This window comes from Saccostrea cucullata, unplaced genomic scaffold (assembly GCF_032062105.1).
Source record: "Saccostrea cucullata isolate Sc308-1 unplaced genomic scaffold, CSIRO_AGI_Scuc_v1 ctg45, whole genome shotgun sequence".
Lineage (NCBI taxonomy): Eukaryota > Metazoa > Mollusca > Bivalvia > Ostreida > Ostreidae > Saccostrea > Saccostrea cuccullata.
In genome coordinates, this window is record NW_026939164.1 from 886,381 (window position 1) to 907,323 (window position 20,943).

At 32.3% G+C, this 20,943-nt stretch overlaps 1 protein-coding gene across 1 annotated transcript in view; it reads right to left on the reverse strand.

Annotated features, from left to right (window-relative positions):
- The window catches only part of LOC134252436 (neuropeptide Y receptor type 5-like), a 29,095-nt gene extending 23,339 nt beyond the window's left edge, over positions 1 to 5,756 (reverse strand). Inside the window, exon 1 of the mRNA XM_062734921.1 lies at positions 4,365 to 5,756. Coding sequence (XP_062590905.1) covers positions 4,365 to 5,171 — 807 coding nt within the window. The 5' untranslated portion in view covers positions 5,172 to 5,756. The remainder of the gene's footprint in view (positions 1 to 4,364) is intronic.
- Between the last annotated feature and the right edge of the window lie 15,187 nt (positions 5,757 to 20,943).

Genomic DNA, 20,943 nt, shown 5'->3' on the forward strand with positions numbered 1-20,943 from the left:
TGTTCATCATGTTGGACTATGTCACAATTGAAACGATCACTGTAATATGGTTTAAACTGGAATTGCAATATTTACTTCTGGGTAAACTGTTGTTATCGTTTTCGTAATCATACAGATGGAATATTTGTGGTCTATAAATCTTTTTATAAATTCTCCTCAATTTTCTATTGTTTTTTTATTGGTGTATGGCTTTGAAACACAGAAAACCGACCCATAGTTCTAGTTCAAGTATAATAAACGATGACCTTCTTCTTCGTGAAATTGCATTACAAACTGTTTAATGGATATTAAAGGGTTGTAAAATACTAAATACTAAAAGGGAATACATTGGATAAAAGAAAATAGTCCGGGCCATGGTTTGTATTTCAAGGAAGATCAAAATATTGGCTTTTTCATAACAGTGCTTTTGGATTAACTTTTACACTGTTTCGTATCAGATGTATGCTTTTCAGATAAAACGCGCTGCAGAAATTTTTTGATATTTTTTAGATAATTGATAGCACAGAGCTAAATTTTATGGTTATGTTTCTATAAAACGGATCGTTAGGGTAATAAATAATATTTTTGAGGATAGAAAGAAGTAAGAACATTGATATTTTTCACATTAATCACTTACTTATTATTTAATTTAATTCCCGTTGTTATACCAAACGTTGAAAAAATTTTTTTGTTTTATAATATTTTCATATTTTCAATTTTATTCATGGGGACAGAAATCGCACTTTTCGCATCTTATTGCCTCGAATCGAGTGTTCTATAACTCGACATCGCCTGATTCTGAGATAAGGGTGTAAAAGAATAATTTATTGAATGACCACAAATGACACCCTTTAAACGAAGTTCTGATGGTGCCACATTACTGCTTTAGGACTGATAATAATGATGGAAAATATTTTTTGTTATTTATACAAAATTTTATTTACTAATTGAATAGGATTGGTCAGCAGGCAAAGCCTATATTGGCTCTCTCCCTAAAAGAAAATATGTTACCCAAATCACATTTTCTAAATTAGTAGTTATTGAGTTTTAATGAAATGTGATTATTTTTTTTAAAAAGTTTTAACATCACAAAATGATAGAAGAAATGGATTGTGACATCAACTTCTTACCTTATTTATGCAGCAATATATCATTAATATTACACTGTATATGTGGGGTTTACGTTTCCAGTTGATTTGAAGAGCCCACGTACGGATTACATGTATTTCTATACGAGCTAAGCTACTGACAAATGAATTGATGATATAAGGTACAAAAATCGCATTTAAAGTCAACATTTTTTTTATTTTGCGAGTGATATTTAATCCACCTAGGCATCTGATTCGATCTCTGATGTTTTCAAACGTCAATATTTGCTCTGCTCTAAATTTGTGTTGTTTAAATCGACTTTTGAACATATGATTTGTGTGTTATGTTCACATTTTATTGATTTTTTTTTGACAAAATAAATGCAAAGTTACAAATTACAAATAGCTTACATTTTCCTTGTAAATTACTATAGAAAATGAGAAATCAAAATTCAATTTCTGTTTTTTTATAATAAAGAAACAAATTTTATGCAAGGCATAAAGTATTAACCAGCATAATCACTTCCCTGATATATAGTGAGGGGGAAAGTGCGATCTAGGAGAGATATCCTACGCAGAACAAGTAATTGCGATGGAATTTAATGGACACTTCTTTTATTCATTCGACATTTTTTCGACAGCTTTCGTATGTGCCCAGATGTTAATGGGTCTAAAGACCTCCCTTGGTACCTATTCCATACTGCAGAATAACATAACAAAAATGGATCTTATTTTACCAAAATTACAAACAGATTCGACATTCAATCGCATCAGTTATTCACTTTTATGTGTAATATTCCAATGATTCAAAGTACAAGAACTGGAACTCTGTGTCTTTTTTTATAACAGATAACACCAAAAAATCATTGGTGGTGATTATTTATTTTACACATGTTATTTGCCAAGTCTTCGTAGACAAGGACTAAGAAGGACAGAAATACCAAAAGCGTTATGCACCTGATTGGCAGAAAATAAAATAAAAATAATTTTTCTAGAATTATTTTTTTTTATTTATTTTACTTTGCATTAGGTAAAAAAAAAGAGAATTCTCAAATGCCCTTTAATTAAAAAAAAATAGACAACAGATTGGGAAGACAAAATAAAAAAAAAAGAAATTAAAAGATAAGGAAAACCAATCTAAGAATACCTCTATTAAGAAAGTTAAACAAACATAAGAAATCGTTTATTAACGTATTGCAAAGACACATTGATAGATTTGTGAGTCGCATTTATTATAGTTAACTGATGTTCTAGTACTATAGTACATTCAACAACATTTTAATGTGTTCAAAGATTAATTATCTTATTAATTAGTTGTTGTATTGATATGAATTCCATAAATATCGAGGATATTTGTTTATAAATGACACACATAGCTATCTCTTCCTATTCCACCTGACTGAAACTTTATCTTCTTTAGCAACTTGTTAGTTTAAAAAAATATTTTTATTTTTGAATACATTTGCTATTCATGATTCATTTTAAGATTACAATCATCAGATGTTACGATGCAATAATTCCAAAAAAATCGAAGTTTTTTGCCATTTCGTTATTCAGAATTTAAGCAATGTTAGTGCAGCAGTAATGAATAAATGATGCAAATCTGGTGCATAGAAATGATTTTAAACAATCTAAAGTTGATGATAAGTGATTTGAAAAACTGAAAATCCTGAACATTCAAATTCTTGCGTTAGACTTTATCAGTTTTTATTGTTTCCCATCCTTTCATTTGACACCCGAGCAAAAGATCTCACCAGGAACCACATTTTAAACTATTACTGCACCAGTGGGTGAGATACAATCGAAATTGTAAAAACATAAACCATTACTTTAGCAAAAGAACCTACGTGTTCTCGAATCAAATTGCCTTGATAAAGTGTGACCTTCATCAGTTCGGTGTCCTTCACATTTCACGGTAATGTCCTCTTCTCAAATGAATCCAAAAAAAATTTACTTGGCGGTACGAATATTTTTTTCTCTAAGACATCTACAAAGAATTGTGTGGTTAAATAAAATACTTATGTATTTAAAAATAGAAAATATGAAAATTAAACCAATTTTGGTAGCATTCTTCTATATATAATGACCCTGAAGACGTTAATCATTTGATAAAAGACATGTTTAAATCTTTTGATTAGCTTCGTAATTGAAATTAATAAGGCAAGGTAGTGATGTTTATTGTGATATTTACAAATATATTTTGATGATATATCACACAAAAACCAGCTGCCAACTATGTACATCTGGTATCACATGCTGTGATCAAACGTGTTTGACCAGCAGATCTGATAATTTGAGGTCGATCACCATCACGTGTGTTTGACCATTATATGAGAAATATAAATGTTGTCCTCAAAGGAAATTGCCTTCAAGTTGCTTGCCGAAAGAAATTTGAAAAATGTTCAAAGCTCATGTCTGCAGGTCATGAACCTTTTCATCATTAGAAACTTCTCATTAGCAGAACTGGAGATTATTTTTGGAAACAATATGCCATAGGATAAACAATACTTGTCCAATTCCTCGATATATTAAACTGAACAAACTTATTATAAATTTTAACGATGAAAAAATTAAATTTAAAAAACCCCTGTATTTTGGGAATATACAAAAAAGAAAGGAAGAAAAAACAAGAACTATTTGTGTAATAAGAAATATTTTAAACATATATTTATTTTATACAACTTTCATTTGCATTTTAAGTTTGGCAACTTACGAGGGTTGATTCAAAAGTAATGGACACTGTGTTATTACTTTTGGATCAACCCTCGTACATTGCAATAACAATAAAAGAAATATTAGACATAAAAAAATAATAGATATTGACATGCGTTACAAAATGTTGCATGTAAGTGTATAAATAACTATATAAAGGCAATAGAAGAGTGTCGTGCTATTTTTAACCATAAAATGACCCGGTCCAAAAGGAGTCCTTTTTGTATTTTCAATGGTCTTCAAAGCCTATGACATCATAACTGCTAATTTTCCATGAATAATATCGTTTAAGTATAAATTTGCTCTAAAAGAGCAAACATTTTTGGGATTAAAATACAAAAAGAAGAAATAATAGGTATAGTAGTACAGTAGCCATAAAATACGTTAACACCTGTGAAAGCTATTTGTGGTAAAGGAAATCTGATATTAAAATTGTAGACTTGTAGGCGGATTATTCCGATTTTACGACAGATTTACGATATTATTATCCTAAAGAAAGGGTGAGAATATTTCAATTTGGCAATTATCATAGCATAAAACGGACTAGCACACCAAACATACAAACAAGCACTAGAAAATACAAACCTTAATTTTCGATCTCAATCTGTGTAAATCTCGTGTTTGGTCTTTATTCCCAGGGGCCGTCCTTTTCCACAAAAGAATCCCCACTATAGAATATGTTATTGATAGAATAAAGAGAGGAATGATGTACGTACACAAAAAAAGACACACAGTATAAATTTTCCTCGATTCCGGAGTTGGCCAAACTTCAATACATTTGTAAATGTCTCCACTTTTCTGTGCCCTACCGACAAAAAACTGTACAGAGGCTAATGAAAAAGCTGAGAACCATATCACACCTATAACGTATTTCGAACGTGAATAAGTTACCCTAGATCTTAAAGGAAAGAGAACGACCAGAAATCTGTCGATTCCTATGGCCATATTTGTCATTACGCTGGCTGCAACAGCGAAAAGTTGAACAAAAAGTACTAAAGTACAAAGTGGCTTATAGAAGACCCAGTGTCCCAGAATGGTGTCTGCAAACGTGAAGGGCATGCAAAAGAATGCCATGACTAAATCAGCCACCGCCAAGTTGATCAGGAAAGGTCGAAGATCTGTCCGTGAATGTCGACCTTTGGTGAAGACCAGAACTACAAAAATGTTCCCTGTTATGGACAATAAAGTTGTAAGTGTGTATAGAATCATTAATCCCGTAAGAGATTCTTCTGGTAGAAGAGGTCCTCTGCTTGTATTCGAGTTTGAGTCATTGCCAGGTAAGGGTACAATCAAAGCGGTCAAGTTTAAAACATTTTCAGTCACCATTGACGTATCACTTAAATTTTTCGCCATGTCTTGCCCCTCTGCATCAATGTACAAAATTTCATTCATAATGTGCCGTGACTTTCACTGGTATAGTTTTTGGCGTTATGATGCAATGTTATTTGAAATCTCCGTAGTGAGTTCCAACACTTTTTTCCGTCTGTCAGCACGTGAAATGGGCGGAGATAACCTCCAAGTGCAATTAGAAAAAACATTCCGGATCGATCGTATAATTCTAAAACAAGTGAAAAGCTTACACCTTGGTAGGATTAAAGCGTCCGTTTAAATCGACTCCCGGCACGCACTTCTCGGGAGAAGCTGATCTTCCTCTGATCAAATTATCCTCTGTATTGTTACAGTAAGAAGATGTCATTAAGTTAGCCACATTGTTGGTTCGCCTGCAATTCCTACCGACATCTGCTAAGAATAATTCTGAAGATTTGTTGAATGAATGTGATAGCGATAGACTGCTTGTAGAGTTATCAATTCCACTTAATGAAGACTCTGTGCCAGTGGTATATGATCACTGGACAGATACGGCTAATATCATGCATAAATAATTTTTATCTGATGCGAACATAAATAAGCAATTACAATAGGTGCAAAACAATCGCCCCTACTGATCTAACGATCAAACGATAAGAACCTGCACACATAAAAAAGAACTGTAAAGGTAGTATTTAAAACACACATCGATACACCATAATTAAATCATCGGAATCCAGATTTATTACACAATAATGAATTATTACGACTTCGGAGAGCTAGTTTAAAACAAGAACAAACTTACTTTATTATGTAAGAATAGAACTTGTTTTTTTGATAATATCCACATCTCTTTAGATTTTGTAAGATATGCAAATGCTTTGATGTAATCTATTTAGTATGACTAGTGTGTGAAGAAAAAAAACTATGTTCGGTACGCTATATGCCTATCAAATATACAATAAATCAAAGATACCCACAGCAGTTAAAGATTACATAAGACGGAAGAAAAATTCGATACTTTTTCTATGGAACGGTTTTACTTAAAATTAATTACCATCCGATCAGTAGGTTGATTTAGATATATTAGTGATTTACTGAAGCAGGAACAAGGAAACCCTTCTAATCACTAGATATATCGAAATTTTTTCTTTTAGAATTTTATCTGTCAACCAGCATTTATATTGCTGATATTTAAAGATATCTACATTTCTGAGACACTTTTAAAATAACTTCCGTGTTCCTTTTTTTCTAGCACAGGACTTTGTCCAACTGCTTGTGTGACGGATAACCTACTGTGATTTGTTTTCGTTTTTTTGTTTTGTTTGTTTAACGTCCCCTTTCGAAAATTTTCGCTCATATTGAGTGTATTCGATTAAGACAACCCGTGTCGCACTAGTGTTAAATATGCGCATGCTCACTGACTGAACTCTAGTGATCTAAATAAAACATCTCTTGTCGTTTAGTGTTTGTATAAATATGGCGGGGAAAACAGTATATTCCCTGTATATCGGGTTTGAACAGGACAAACAGTTGATTAACAAACAATATCCAATTATCAAATAAAGAATAGCAGATAATTTAATACAAGACATCAAAGCTGAAATTACATGTAATTGTTCAACAAAATTTATTTTTTACAGATACAACCACAGGAACCTGTCGTTACTTATTTTTCTTTTAATAAAAAAAAATATATATTTGGTATGGGTATATTCTTTTTTATTAAACGAAAAATAAGTACACATGTAACGTCAGGTGCCTGTGGATACAACATGTATTTCATAGATTATTTATCCTTGCAATATTATTTAACAAGTCAATACCTCCTCTTATTAAAATAAAAAAGTAGAATAAGAATGTCTCCACATACATACATGGAAATAGTTTTAAATATAATAGTGACGTACCATCGTTTTTGAAGGGGGGGGGGCAATCCAGAGAAAAAAAACGACACTTCTATTTAGTTGGAGGAAAGGATGTAGGTTCCCCTTCCTTCAGTACCAAATTTTATTCATACCATACGACTTCAGCCTTGCTTGGCTTTACTGTAACAAAAAGGGGGAGGAAGCAATCGGTGGTCTTTCAATGAAGATTTTTTAAAAGGAAAGAGATGTTTGGGAAAAAAAGTGTGGGGAGCGCTTCCACCAGCTGCTACGTGCCTGTACCCCCCCCCCCCCCCCCCCGGTAAAATTTTGCACGGGTTATAATAATGGTCAGAAAAGTACCATAGCTACATTTTTCATTAATATAGTGTTAGTCATAGGATGTGAAAGACATATACTTTTACAAAAAAAAAAAAAAAAAATAAAGAAAACTTGAGCGTATGTGTTTTTCATGGTCTTCCATGGCTGTGGATTTTAATTTTGAGTCTGTAAAAATAATGTTCAATATTTCAACTAATTTTTCTTTTTTGAAAAAATACACATGAAATTGTTCAATAATTATTACGATTGTAATTAAAGGCTGAAAAGGTAATTTCTATATACTTATAACATTTATTGTAAACTAAGAACCGGTTCATTCAAGGGAACCTCCATATTTATAAGATTACATTGTAATACATGCATGTAACTGAAATTGCTCTCACATTTGATCCTGCAATTATGTTAAAACTAAATTATTAATAATAATAATTTAATTTCATAAAGTAATTAACACGAGATATCTATGCTACGATTGTTAAATCTATCAAAATAATTTTAGTGAATCAATATGCATCTATTAGACAACTCCGTTTTACAAAAAGAACTTACACCTAAGACCAAAATTGATTCTGCGATTTTATTCTTCTTGAAAAGAATTTAGAATGTTTCTATGATAACAATTTCCAAAATGGTTAATTTTCAAAAAATTATAATCAACATAAGTTTTTGGTTTTAGTCGTAAGTTCTTTTGTAAAACGGGCTCCAGAGGTTCGGGCAATAATTATAGGCAGATTTAGAAAAAAAAAATAGAGGTACTGTGAGCAATGAGCTCACTAAATGATACCCCCGCCTCCCATATGAATATAATGACAGTATCCATGTTTTGCTCATGGGAAATCCTAAATATGTGTCAGATCAAAAAGTAAAATAGGAGATGCACAATGGCAATATGTAATTAAGAATCTGTGAAAGTTTCATTAAATTTCCTTCAGTGGTATGAGAGAAGTTGCGGATAAGAGATGGGTACCCCAAAGCGTAACAGACGGACGGACATGACGATATACCCTCCCACTTTTCAAGCGGGGTGTATAAAAAAAGATAAACTTTATTTAAAAAAAAAAATAAAAACTGCCAATGATAACACAGCCGTAATTTCAAGAGGTTGACCTAAAAACTAAAAAAAAGGGAGGGATATCAAAATTATAATGCAGACCTTTTTCATTGACGTTGTAAATTTCTAATACAAACACTGACAAATTTATGCAGAAACAGTTTTCGCATTAACAATGCGACTTCACTTCCCGCCATTTCTTTCACCTTTTACTCCAGGTAAACTGAGGAGTATACTCGCGTAACACGGGTTGATCATCCGTGTCGAAGATAGGTTAGGTTATTATGTTCCCCAAACGAAGTTGGGGAACATATTGTTTTTACTCTGTTTCTTATTATGTTCCCCAAACGGAGTTTGGGAACATATTGTTTTTACTCGGTTTCTTATTATTATTATTATTATTATTCTTTTTTTTCTTATTTGACAAGTGTTATCAGAAACTGTTCACCCAACTGAGCTAAAACCTTTTTAGGGTTAATGGGTGTGTAGTGTAGGTGTGCGGAACGAAGGTCATTTTGCGCGCATACGCATGCACGTGCGTGCGCGTGCAACACGTGAATTGACTAATATACTTAATATAGCTATAACTTTTACATTTTTTAATGAAATGATTTGAAACTCATTATATATGGATATATTAATAGTGTAGATAATGTGACACTGTCAAATTAGCACGAACTCACGCGCATGCACGTGCGCTTCGCTCTGATTGGCTAAAACAAAAATCTCAGTATCTTCTCTGTTTTTTGACGAAATGCTTTGAAATTTAAAACATACTCATGAATTAGGATATCCTACAATATGATATAGAAAAAATATCATGAAATCACGCGCATGCACCTGTGCTGCAATCTGATTGGCTGACACTTTAAATGACTATATCGGCTTTGTTTTTTGACGAAATGCTTTGAAATTTAAAACATAGTCATACATTAGGATGTCCTGCAATATGATATTCAAAAAATTTCAAGAAATTACGCGCATGCACGTGTCCTGCGATCTGATTGGCTGAAACTTTAAATGACTATATCTCCTTTGTTTTTTGACGAAATGCTCTGAAATTGAAAACATAGTCATTCATTAGAATATCCTACGATGCGATATAGAAAAAAAAGTCATGAAATCACGCGCATGCACGTGTGCTGCAATCTGATTGGCTGAAACTTGAAATGGCTATAACTCCCTTGTTTTTCAACCAAACAGGATGGGATTCAGAACATAGATACATATAAGGAACTCCTACAGGAAGGTATGGTCATCATGCACGTGCACGCACGTGCGTGCATTTTGAACGAACGAATACACTTGAAGGAGTGATTTTTAATACTTTTGGACTGAATGCTTTCATATATAGTATATTACAGGGAATATGGCACTAAAAGGGAGTTGGGGAGAGTTTGGGGAACATCTGTAACGGTTCCCGTTACAATTAGCACTAGTTATTATTATTATTATTATTCCTGGGAAAATTTTGTCCTTGAGTGATCTTGTAAACTACACATCCGACTAAGGTAAAATGTTTTTAGGGTCAATAGACATGTTATGTAGATTTAACAAAGGTCATTTTGCGCGCACGTGCTTGCAAGAGCGCGCACGTGCAACATGTAAAATGACCGATTTAATTGATATAGGCGTAACTTTTTAAATTTTTGATGAAATGCTTTGAAACTCATAATGTAAGGATATATTAGTAATATAGACAATATGACATGGTCAAAATAGCAAGATCTCACGCGCATGCACGTGCGCTTTGCTCTGATTGGCTGAAACTAAAGTCTCAATATCTTTCTTGTTTTTTGAGGAGATCCTTTGAAATTTTGAACATAGCCATGCATTAGGATATCCTACAACATGATATATAGAAATTATCATGAAAACACGTGCATGCACGTGCGCTGCAATCTGATTGGCTGAAACTTTAAATAGCTATAACTCCCTTGATTTTCAACCAAACAGGATGGGATTTGGAACATAGATATATAAAATGGACTTTTAAAAAAAAGGTATGGTCACCATGCACATGCATACACGTTCGTGTACGTGAGCTGCAATCTGATTGGCTGAAACTTTAAAAAGCTATAACTCCCTTGGTTTTCAACATAACAGGATGGGATTTGGAACATAGATATATTAAATGGACTTCTACAATAAGGTATGGTCACCATGTACATGCATACACGTGCGTGTACGTTAGCTGCAATCTGATTGGCTGAAACTTTAAACAGTTATAACTTCCTTGGTTTTCAACCAAACAGGATGGGATTTGGAACATAGATATATATAATGGACATCTACAAGAAGGTATGGTCTCCATGCACATGCATACATGTGCGTGTACGTACGCTGCAATCTGATTGGCTGAAACTTTAAACAGTTTTAACTCCCTTGGTTTTCAACCAAACGGGATGGGATTTAGAACATACTTAGATAGATTTAACGAACTTCTACAAGAAGGTATGGTCACCATGCTCATGTATGCACGTGCGTGCACGTGAAATGGGTAAAATCAAAAATACACTTGAATGAGCGAATTTTTTAATACTTTTGGATTAAATACTTTAATATTTAGTATATTAAAATATATAGATTGTGTAGACAAGATGATATGGTCATTACGTATATGCCTTCACATGCGCACACATGCAATGCTAAAATTTGAATGAGCATGGTAGATTTCTGGGTAAACATTGTTAAAATTTCAAATGCATAGAGTTTGTGTTAATAAATGAAGCTTACAGGGAATATGGCACCAAAAGGGAGTTGGGGAGCGTTTGGGGAACATCTGTAACGGTCCCCGTTACAATTAGCACTAGTTTTATTTACAATGCTAGTGACTCGTGTAACCCGAGTCGCTTAATGGAATATACCCATTGAGGCGCAATTCGTTTCCATGCATTGTGACATGAGTATTTCTTTCACGTAGCATAAATAATTTCTTTAGCTCTAACTTTATTTAACTTTTCTCTGACACAAATGAAACAATTTTATCATGTTTTATTTATACCATCTTTTTTTTTAAGATTGTGATTTTTCATGTCCTTAACTCCCTGGTCCGGTTTTCAAAAGTATTGAGGACAAATCTCCACATTTAACGCAATTAAAATAATCAGAGAATTTATGTCTCACTTTTTTACTAAAAACCTTGTTATTTTATCTTTATGTCTCAAATCAATAGGGACCTATATCAAGAAGGTTTCGAGAGTCAACTTCATCAAAAATTAAAGTTACTAGATAAATATTTATATCTATATACCTTAATCTAATTTCATTGAAAAATTTCACAAAAAATAGTCATCATTATCACTTAAAGAGATAAGGACACAGTTTCAACTGAATTTTTTAAAACCAATTTTAATGTTTAAAATTGCTAACGAAGCCAATTAGATCGAATGATCACCAAAACTTTGAACATCATTTGTTGATTAACAAAGGAGATACAAAACTTAAAATTCTTCATCTTGTAAACATGGCTCGTGCCTTGTTTTTGTTTACATATAGAAAATATATCTATAACAAAACGAGATTCAGCAAATACTAGAAAATATATCTTTTTGAAAAAAATCTGCTTTGATCGAAATATATAGGTATATTTAATCTAAGTAAACAAAAACATAGCACATGTCCTGTTTACATAACAAAGGTTTGTGCTCTTAATCTGTCTTGTATCTCGACCACTAATTATTTTTGCTGATCATTCGAAATACCGTAGTTAAATAATTGTAAACATAAACAAATGGAAAAATAAATTTAGAATTTTAGCTGAAGCTGTGTCCATGTCCCTTTAATGCAAAATATAAAATTATGCCCTTATCCTTTGATCCTTTTGACCTCAACATCAATAGGGATTTTCTTTAAATCAAAGGAAATTATGATCCAAAATAAAATCAAACCAAAAGCACTTTTAGAGATATCATTCAGAGCTGTACGTGTGAAAGACACTTACCATTTCTCTTGGTATCAAGGGCCAGCTTACAGGGTGAGGTTATGTTGACATTACAATAAAAATCTTTTATCGACAATTATCAGGTTATTGTTATTCCTCACCATATATAAAATGGTTGCGCTTTGTAAATTCTACAATTCGCTTCCTCTATTCAGTCAGCAATGTCATTGTAAAATTTATAATGTATTTTAAACGCAGTAAAATATTCTTAATATGTAAAGACATTTCAAGACACATTGGGATAATTCAAATAAATAAATAATAACCCATATTCAAGCAACGTCAAGGAATATGGGATTTTATCTCAGTGATACATGTGCATTGTTCATTTTAGATTGAGTATGTGCTTCGCGGAATAATCCGGGTTGTGCATACCAGTTTTTTTTGTTAGAAATGCCACAGTGACTATATATACTTGGTACGTGACGTAATTTCCTCCTTTCTAAGTTAGCAGACGAGAACATGGGTAGGTTGGTTCAGGCGATACAATCATTTCACACCTCACATGAACGAGTGCTGTTGTTAACTCGTATGACATATTGTGGCGCTATTTGCGCATTTACTTTGATTTTAAACATCGTATGACATCTTGTGGCGCTATTTGCGCATTTGTGGCACTATTTGCGCATTGTGGCGCTATTTGCGCATTTACTTTGATTTTAAACATTGATAAATCAAATCTCAACATTTTTAATACCTGGATATGTTAATGGGATATTGGACATTGAACAATATTGTAATGATTTAACATTGATGACATTGTTGCCCATTCATTTGACATGGATACTATTTAAATGGGATATTGGTCCATTGTATCCATTTTGCGTGGCGTTGTGCATTCGCGCAATTTACCCAGTGCACAATATTTAGCCCATTTGGGGTCGCCACATTTGTTGTTGATTGTTGGGGAGACGACCCGGCGGCCGCTCCCAAATTTGTCATATGTCACCGCGACCAGATACGCCAAACTTCAAATAAATCCTTTAAACTAATTAAGCGTTATTTTATATAATAACATCTGAGATAAATATATATAAATATATATAAATATATATATATATATATATATATAAAGCACATATGTATAAAGCACATTTTACAACAACTCTTAAACTAACATAACTGCCCTAAGTGAAGAAATATCAATATAGAAAGCACAAAGAAATTCACTTTTACATGGATACCCACTTCCGCCCCAGCCCGGGGTTGAACTCTCGACCTTCGGAATCTGTCTCCTAGCAGTGCAGGAACAGCGCGCTAGACCGCTCGGCTATATAGGCAAGTCAAAAAACTTGCTTTCGATGCCGATGGAATTCTCGCGGCGCTGCCCTACACTACACGGTCATTGAGAATAGAAGTGAGATACAGTTATTTGGACATTAGTTTTAACAGAGTATTGTTACCAATACATGTTGTAATGAAATTAATTATTATTTATAAAGCACATTTTACAACAACTCTTAAACTAACATAACTGCCCTAAGTGAAGAAATATCAATATAGAAAGCACAAAGAAATTCACTTTTACATGGATACCCACTTCCGCCCCAGCCTGGGGTTGAACTCTCGACCTTCGGAATCTGTCTCCTAGCAGTGCAGGAACAGCGCGCTAGACCGCTCGGCTATCTAGGCAAGTCAAAAAACTTGCTTTCGATGCCGATGGAATTCTCGCGGCGCTGCCCTACACTACACGGTCATTGAGAATAGAAGTGAGATACAGTTATTTGGACATTAGTTTTAACAGAGGATTGTTACCAATACATGTTGTAATGATATATATATATATATATATATATATATATATATATATATATATATATATATATATATATATATATATATTAGAAAAAAAATGACAAGGCAACAATGTTAGTAAAACGTAAGCGCTTTCTTCATTATTTCTTCAGACGTTTTACATTTGAAAACAATTCAAAAATGTGACGTAATAACGTTACCTGTTGATAACGTCAACAACAATTGTTGAATTGAATTGTTGTTGACGTTATCAACAGGTAACGTTATTACGTCACATTTTTGAATTGTTTTCAAATGTAAAACGTCTGAAGAAATAATGAAGAAAGCGCTTACGTTTTACTAACATTGTTGCCTTGTCATTTTTTTTCTAATATTAATTACCGGACACTGTACTAATTCTTTTCATTTTTGGATATATATATATATATATATATATATATATATATATATATATATATATATATATATATATATATATATATATATATACTGTATATATTAACACGGACCTCTAAAACATCAGAAGTGGGATCAGGTGCCATAAGGGAATAACAATCTCCTGTCTACCGGTCACACCTGCTCTTTGCTACTTGTCATGATCGGGAAATAACGCAAAAATCCGAGGTCTTTTCAATCTGAAAATAATGGCCTAACAATTAGTATGAAAAACGTCAGTCAGCATCTGAAATGTTTTTAATATTATAAAGGGAGCAATTCTTCAGTTGATATTAATATACATTATTTCCCATGATTTGTCATTGGATATGATTTTTATCCAACAAGTTGTGTGTGTTTTTTTATCCTCGAGCCTTGGCGCAACGAGTTGGATAAAACATATCAAATAACAATTTGTGGGAGATTCTTTTTATCTTTGTGTTTTGAACATATTTTATTGATTAAATCAAAAGGATTGGAAACAACTTATTAAGTTCCTCTACTTATATATTACAATATGTCATGCAAAAGAAAAAAAAATACAATTGATACAAGAAAAAGCATATACTTTTAATGTAATATATCAACTAGCCAATCTGCAAGTTTCGTCAATAAATTTATGAACAGCAGCAAAGATACTATTATTTATCTGTAAAGGCAAATAAATGTCACCATATAATAGATTCGTATCAATAGAAACCAAATTAAGCATGAATAAGCGATTTTAAAGAGTTCTTCTTGCATTACAATAATTTATACTTGCAAAAAAAAAATGGTACACATATATGCAGTTTTTTTTCACATTAACATAATGGACTAAATTTATTTACAATGCTTCGTTTATATAAATCCGGATTAAGTATACAGTAATGTATTAACTTGATATGAATAATATATGTGTATCCTTTACCAAAAGATAAGTATGATGGTGGGTTTTTAATTTTTGCTAGGAATTTTTTTCGGGGTGTTGTTACTGAAACATATGGAGATAATGAACAGCGTTTAAGATCAAAAGTCCATAAAACAACACAAAATAGGAGCAGAGCAAACAAGGACCTCCAAAACATCAGAGGTGGGATCTGACTTCTCTGATCTCTGTTCTGATAAATTCCATGAGTTTCTACATAATTTCTAAATCTACACCTTGAAACAATATTATCTTGATAGTTACGTGTATTACATATGGATACATGTTAAAGCTTATTGGGGACAATATCGTGCAAATATTTAATTATTCTTACCGTGTGATTTTTTTACATAGTACTCATTAGAACAATATATCGTCTGGTTTTAAAGTTTGTTTATACATCATTATCAATATTCAATAGTGTTTTTATATATAACAAATCACTTTATTTTACTTCATCACTCTCACTTAAAACCCTTGATGGCGTATCAATTGTAGGATATCAAAAAAATAAATAACCAATGAGTTATATCCACAGAAGAAAGGGGTAAACATGGGATAAAATCACTTATTTTGTTCTCTAGATAAAATATTTTGCTTAAAGGTTCTGAGATATTGTTATTCAAGATGAGACAAAGGTCACAATAAATGGCATTTGGGGTGTGGGGGTGGGGTGGTGGAAGAGGGGGCATATCATGATTTGTAACGGTTAGACGTTAAAATGTCGATATGAAGAAAAAAGATTTTTGGCAGATGTGAGATATTGTACTTTACCCAAGAACACTGGCACTGTCAAAGGCGTTTGTAGAAAAGGCTTCTTGTTATACGATGCACATGACAGCAATTCCATTATGTTAATTATAAAACGTCAATGGGGGTTTTGTGCACAGTGATATTATAGTGGCTGATATTTTCAGACCTATTCAGCTATAAGGAGGAATAGATTATTTATGGTACCTTTAGAAAAATTCGAAAAACTCCAAATTCAGTCACTCATTAGTAATGTCTTGTTATTGAAATCTTGGTATTAATTAAAGGCTATAGCCTTGATTATAATTGCATCAAAGATTTGATTTGTACTTTGATATTTCCTAAAATAACATTTCATTAATTTTGTGCATGTCATTTATTTAATAGTCATAGGTTACAATCAATGTATTTCTAGGCGAGTATATCAGTCATTGCTTTGATCAATCTTTTATAAGTCTTGGTTTTATTCAATATTTGCTTTTAACGGATTCAATTAAAAAGCTAATGTTTGAGAATGCATTTACTGTGTATATGAATATCACGTTGAACATGCATGTACTCTGTCCATAAGGTATGCTTATTACCGTATGCCAGGGTTCAATTTAGCAGCGATGTTGTTGATATCGATCTAATTGAATATTCCTTACAATTTATTCCGTATTCTTTGAAATATATGGAAATAACAAACAGTATTTCAGCTCAAAAGTCATAAACAATAAATACAAAATAGGAGCAGAGCAAACACGGACCTCCAAAACATCAGAAATCGGATCAGGTGCCATGGAGGAGTGAGAATCCGCTGCCGACCGATCACACCGTATGTGTTCCTTGTCATTATTGTGAAATAAAGGAAAATACATCGTCACCTCAGAGTGCAAATAATTGACTTACAATTAATATGAAAAATATCAGTCAACATTTGACTCAATGATAAATTGTATGTGCTGACAAGGTCATTGTGTCGACCATAGAACTTACGAAAGAATGACTTTAAATAAGACTGCTGATATTCTTGTTTCATCAACTTGTATGTCAACAATTTATCTTGTTTTAAAAATTGTACATACGTAGAAAATGCTCTTGTGTATCGAATCAAATGAGAGATATAAACTCTATATGCAGTTGATGAAGGCATATTGCTGTATAAGTAAGGAAGTTAAGGATTGAAACGTTAGTCATCACGTTTATCATTAGGCTTGGTTGTTAGATTATCATTAACGTCTATTTCAAATAAAATATCCAAATATGAAACAGATGTTTCAGAGTCTTTGGGTATCTTTTATCTCAAGCTTACCGGAATATATCGTATCAACATCAACATCTAGAATGAAAATAACCATTTTTAATTGATAAACGTCGTCGATATATCTAAATATCGAATTGAAGGCGACAGCAAGTGTTTTCTCCTTTTCACGTATAAGATTTTTGACAAATTCTGCTTCATATGAATACAAAAATAGTTCTGCTAATAACAGAACTCAATTGGTACCCATGGGAATTGCAACAAATTGTTGGAATACCTGGTCTCCAAAGCCAACATAGATATTGTCAATCAGAAACTAATCATCTCTTAACCCTGCTTGAAAAATCTCCCTTTCATGATATTTTACAATCGCGAAAATTACATTTTGTTTATAAATATACATTTTTTTAAGAATAGAATGTTTTTATTTAAAAAAAAAATGTTTTGTGTTCTCCTTATCATTTATTTGGTATGTATATATATCTTGAATCGAAATGTGTCTCACGTAAGTTTGAATTTAAAACTTTTTGTAATTGTTAAGGCGTATGTGTTTGTAAAATCAATTTCTTCTACGATGAAAAAAAAACAATATATGTTAAAATATAAGTTTAAATATACAATCTACATGTACACTTAAATTAAAATCTTTGTCTGGAATTTCTGGATTTTTTTATTTTTGAAAAGTTCTCGCACATTTGTGAATTTCCAGGTAACACTTTAAAATTTTCTAAAAAGGAGAGAGACTTACAGATCTAAAGATGTCCATTATGAGATTATGATCCTGGTGAGCTTGATATAAAAGATACCACGTGTTCAGAGTGTGACACATCTGTTTCATATTTGGATATTTTACTTGGAAAAGACGTTAATGGTAATTTAACAATTGAGCACCATGATAAACGTTATGACTTTAACTTTTCAATCCTTAACTTCCTTTATAACGAAGGTTATGCAGCAATGTACCTTCATCACCTAGATACGGAGTTTATATATATCAGTTGATTCGATACGCAAAAGTATGCTCTACAACAATTTCTAGAATGAGGTAAATTTTGACAAACAGTTTGATGAAACAAGAAAATCATATGATCAGTCTTGTTTAAAGTCATCTGATAAGTTCTATGGTCGATATAATGACCTTGTCGACAAATACAATTTTTTATGGTGTAAAATGCTAACCCACTTTTTCGTCGACTTTTAAACCCTTATTTTTACTTTGAATTGACGACGGATGCTATTTTCTAAAAAGGAGCACACATTCTCTAGGGGATGCACACTCCTCCATGGCACCTGGTCCCACCTCTGATGATTTGGAGGTCTGTGCTTGCTCTGCTCCTATATTGTACTGTTTTATAGACTTTTGATCTTGAATACTGTTCGTAATCTTCATATGTTTCATTAAAAAAGAGAAATGAATCCATTGTAGGTCCTAATTTCTTACCTTACAAATTAAACAGTTTGAACTTTCCTCCAATTTAAAACAAGAATATTTCTTGTTTTTAAAATCGATCGATAATCTAGAAAAACTAGTAATTTATTCAGAAGTGGTTGTGTGGCGTAACTCACAGATAATGACCATGGTAAGGTGTTTGTAAACGGAAGGGACAGTCACAGATAAGCAAGGGGTGTGCAATATTTTGTTAAATAGTTTTTGTGTTCCAAGATATAGAGGCAATAAAACAAAGAGTCCTTGTTTTGGACTGTTGCTTGTTTGTTTTGTATATTTTATACCCCTGGATATTCTTAAAATTCTTTCACTTGCTTTCAAACAAGTTCTCGGTATTTTATTATTATTAAGGTCTTCCGTCTTCAGCGGAAGACCTTAATGTTATTCTTAGGTTTCTTTTCCACTATTTTTATTATTGTTTTTTTTCCTCGGAAAAAAATTTCTCGGAAACGGCTTGCTAGATTTTCATGAAACTTTCAGGTCAGATAGAAAATTTCAAAAACTAGATATATATTTTTTTTTTTGATGACGTCACTTCCATTCGGGAAATTTGTGATACGTGATTTTAGGGGGTAATTTTGTCCTGGTGTGTTTTAGAAAAGTATTATCACAGGAACATGAAACTTTAAAACAACATTTTTAGATTTTAACATTTTTACTGCACGTTATCGGTATATATAAGTTTCAAAATTTCTAACACTTTCTCTACGATATCTTTTTACTTGTAAATATTTTGTTAAAACAATAGAACAAAATTTTTAAATTACAAATTTTTCAAAATATACAAAAAAGGGCTTTAAATAACAATCATTAGCTTGAATTTCTAGACATCTTCAAAAAGTAATGAAAATTTGTTATACATCAAAGAAGCAAAGTTGTTCAAAATGTCAAGCTTAATCTATTGAGATCTTAAAAATGCGTACGGCGACAAATTGGCACGGAAGTCGTCAGAAAATGCATGTTTTTGCCGTTTTTGACAAGTTTTTGGCTAACATATGTCACTGGAAAAACACTAGCTGTAGCCATCACTTCCGGTTCGGAAGTGCTAAAAATGGCTTATTTTTTAAGGTTTTGAGAAATTGAAATGGAGACGATGCTTTATCAATGTACACTTGTCAAAACAGTGAAACACGCTTATAATAAAGTGTCTAGTTATTATTACATTTTTCTTTCTACAAGTTTGGAAAAAGGTATGTATATGACAATTAACAACGTTCCTAATAGCTCATTATTTTATCCTTAACCCCTTTAAAAAAAATTAACAGTCTATAAAGAAGAAATATCAAACGTACTGTCCTACATCTTATTTTAGAATTGCTGTTTGCTACAAGCGTGTTTTAATGATTTTTTATTTGTATAACGACTTGATACTGTAAACGTATTACATTTGGCTGTGTATTCTAGAGACCGCTAAATCAAGTACATAGCTTAATGTCTTGTACGTATACACATTTAATAAGAATATAAAGAAATGCGCTAAATCAAATCTACGCTAACTTATTCAAAAGTCAATTTCCGCTAAATATCGTACACGCTAAATATAATACATTTACAGTATATCTCAGTGAAAATGAAATAAAAGATGTTACAAAGTCTGCAAAATCTGTTCATATTTGGTTGTTTTATTGGCTTTAGACGGTAAAGGCCAATTAACAACTAAACTATATGACAAACGAGATTATTTCAGCTTTTCTATCGTCAACTTTCCTTATTAATAGTAATATTCAAACATCACCTGTTCATGTTGTCTATGGCTGATGCCATCTAACTTTTTTGCTACTCGAGAAAGTGGTCTGAGTTCGATCAAATTTTATAATGGGTAGACTATGCAAAGATAGGTAAATGGTACAGGGATTTCAACTATCTCGTTTAAAGTCAGCATTTCGTAAAATTTATTGTTGTGATAATAATTTTGTAAGCAAATTAAACCTATATCACTGGGTCGTATTTTGCCTCACTTGTATCAAACCTTTGTTTTATACTGAATTTAGTACGGATACTTCCGTCTTTACCTGATCAATACATTAGGTTCCTGGTGGGTGTGACATTTCAACAGGGAATGTTACTCCTCCTAGGCACCTTATACCACCTCTGGAAAGATATTCGACAGATCAATTC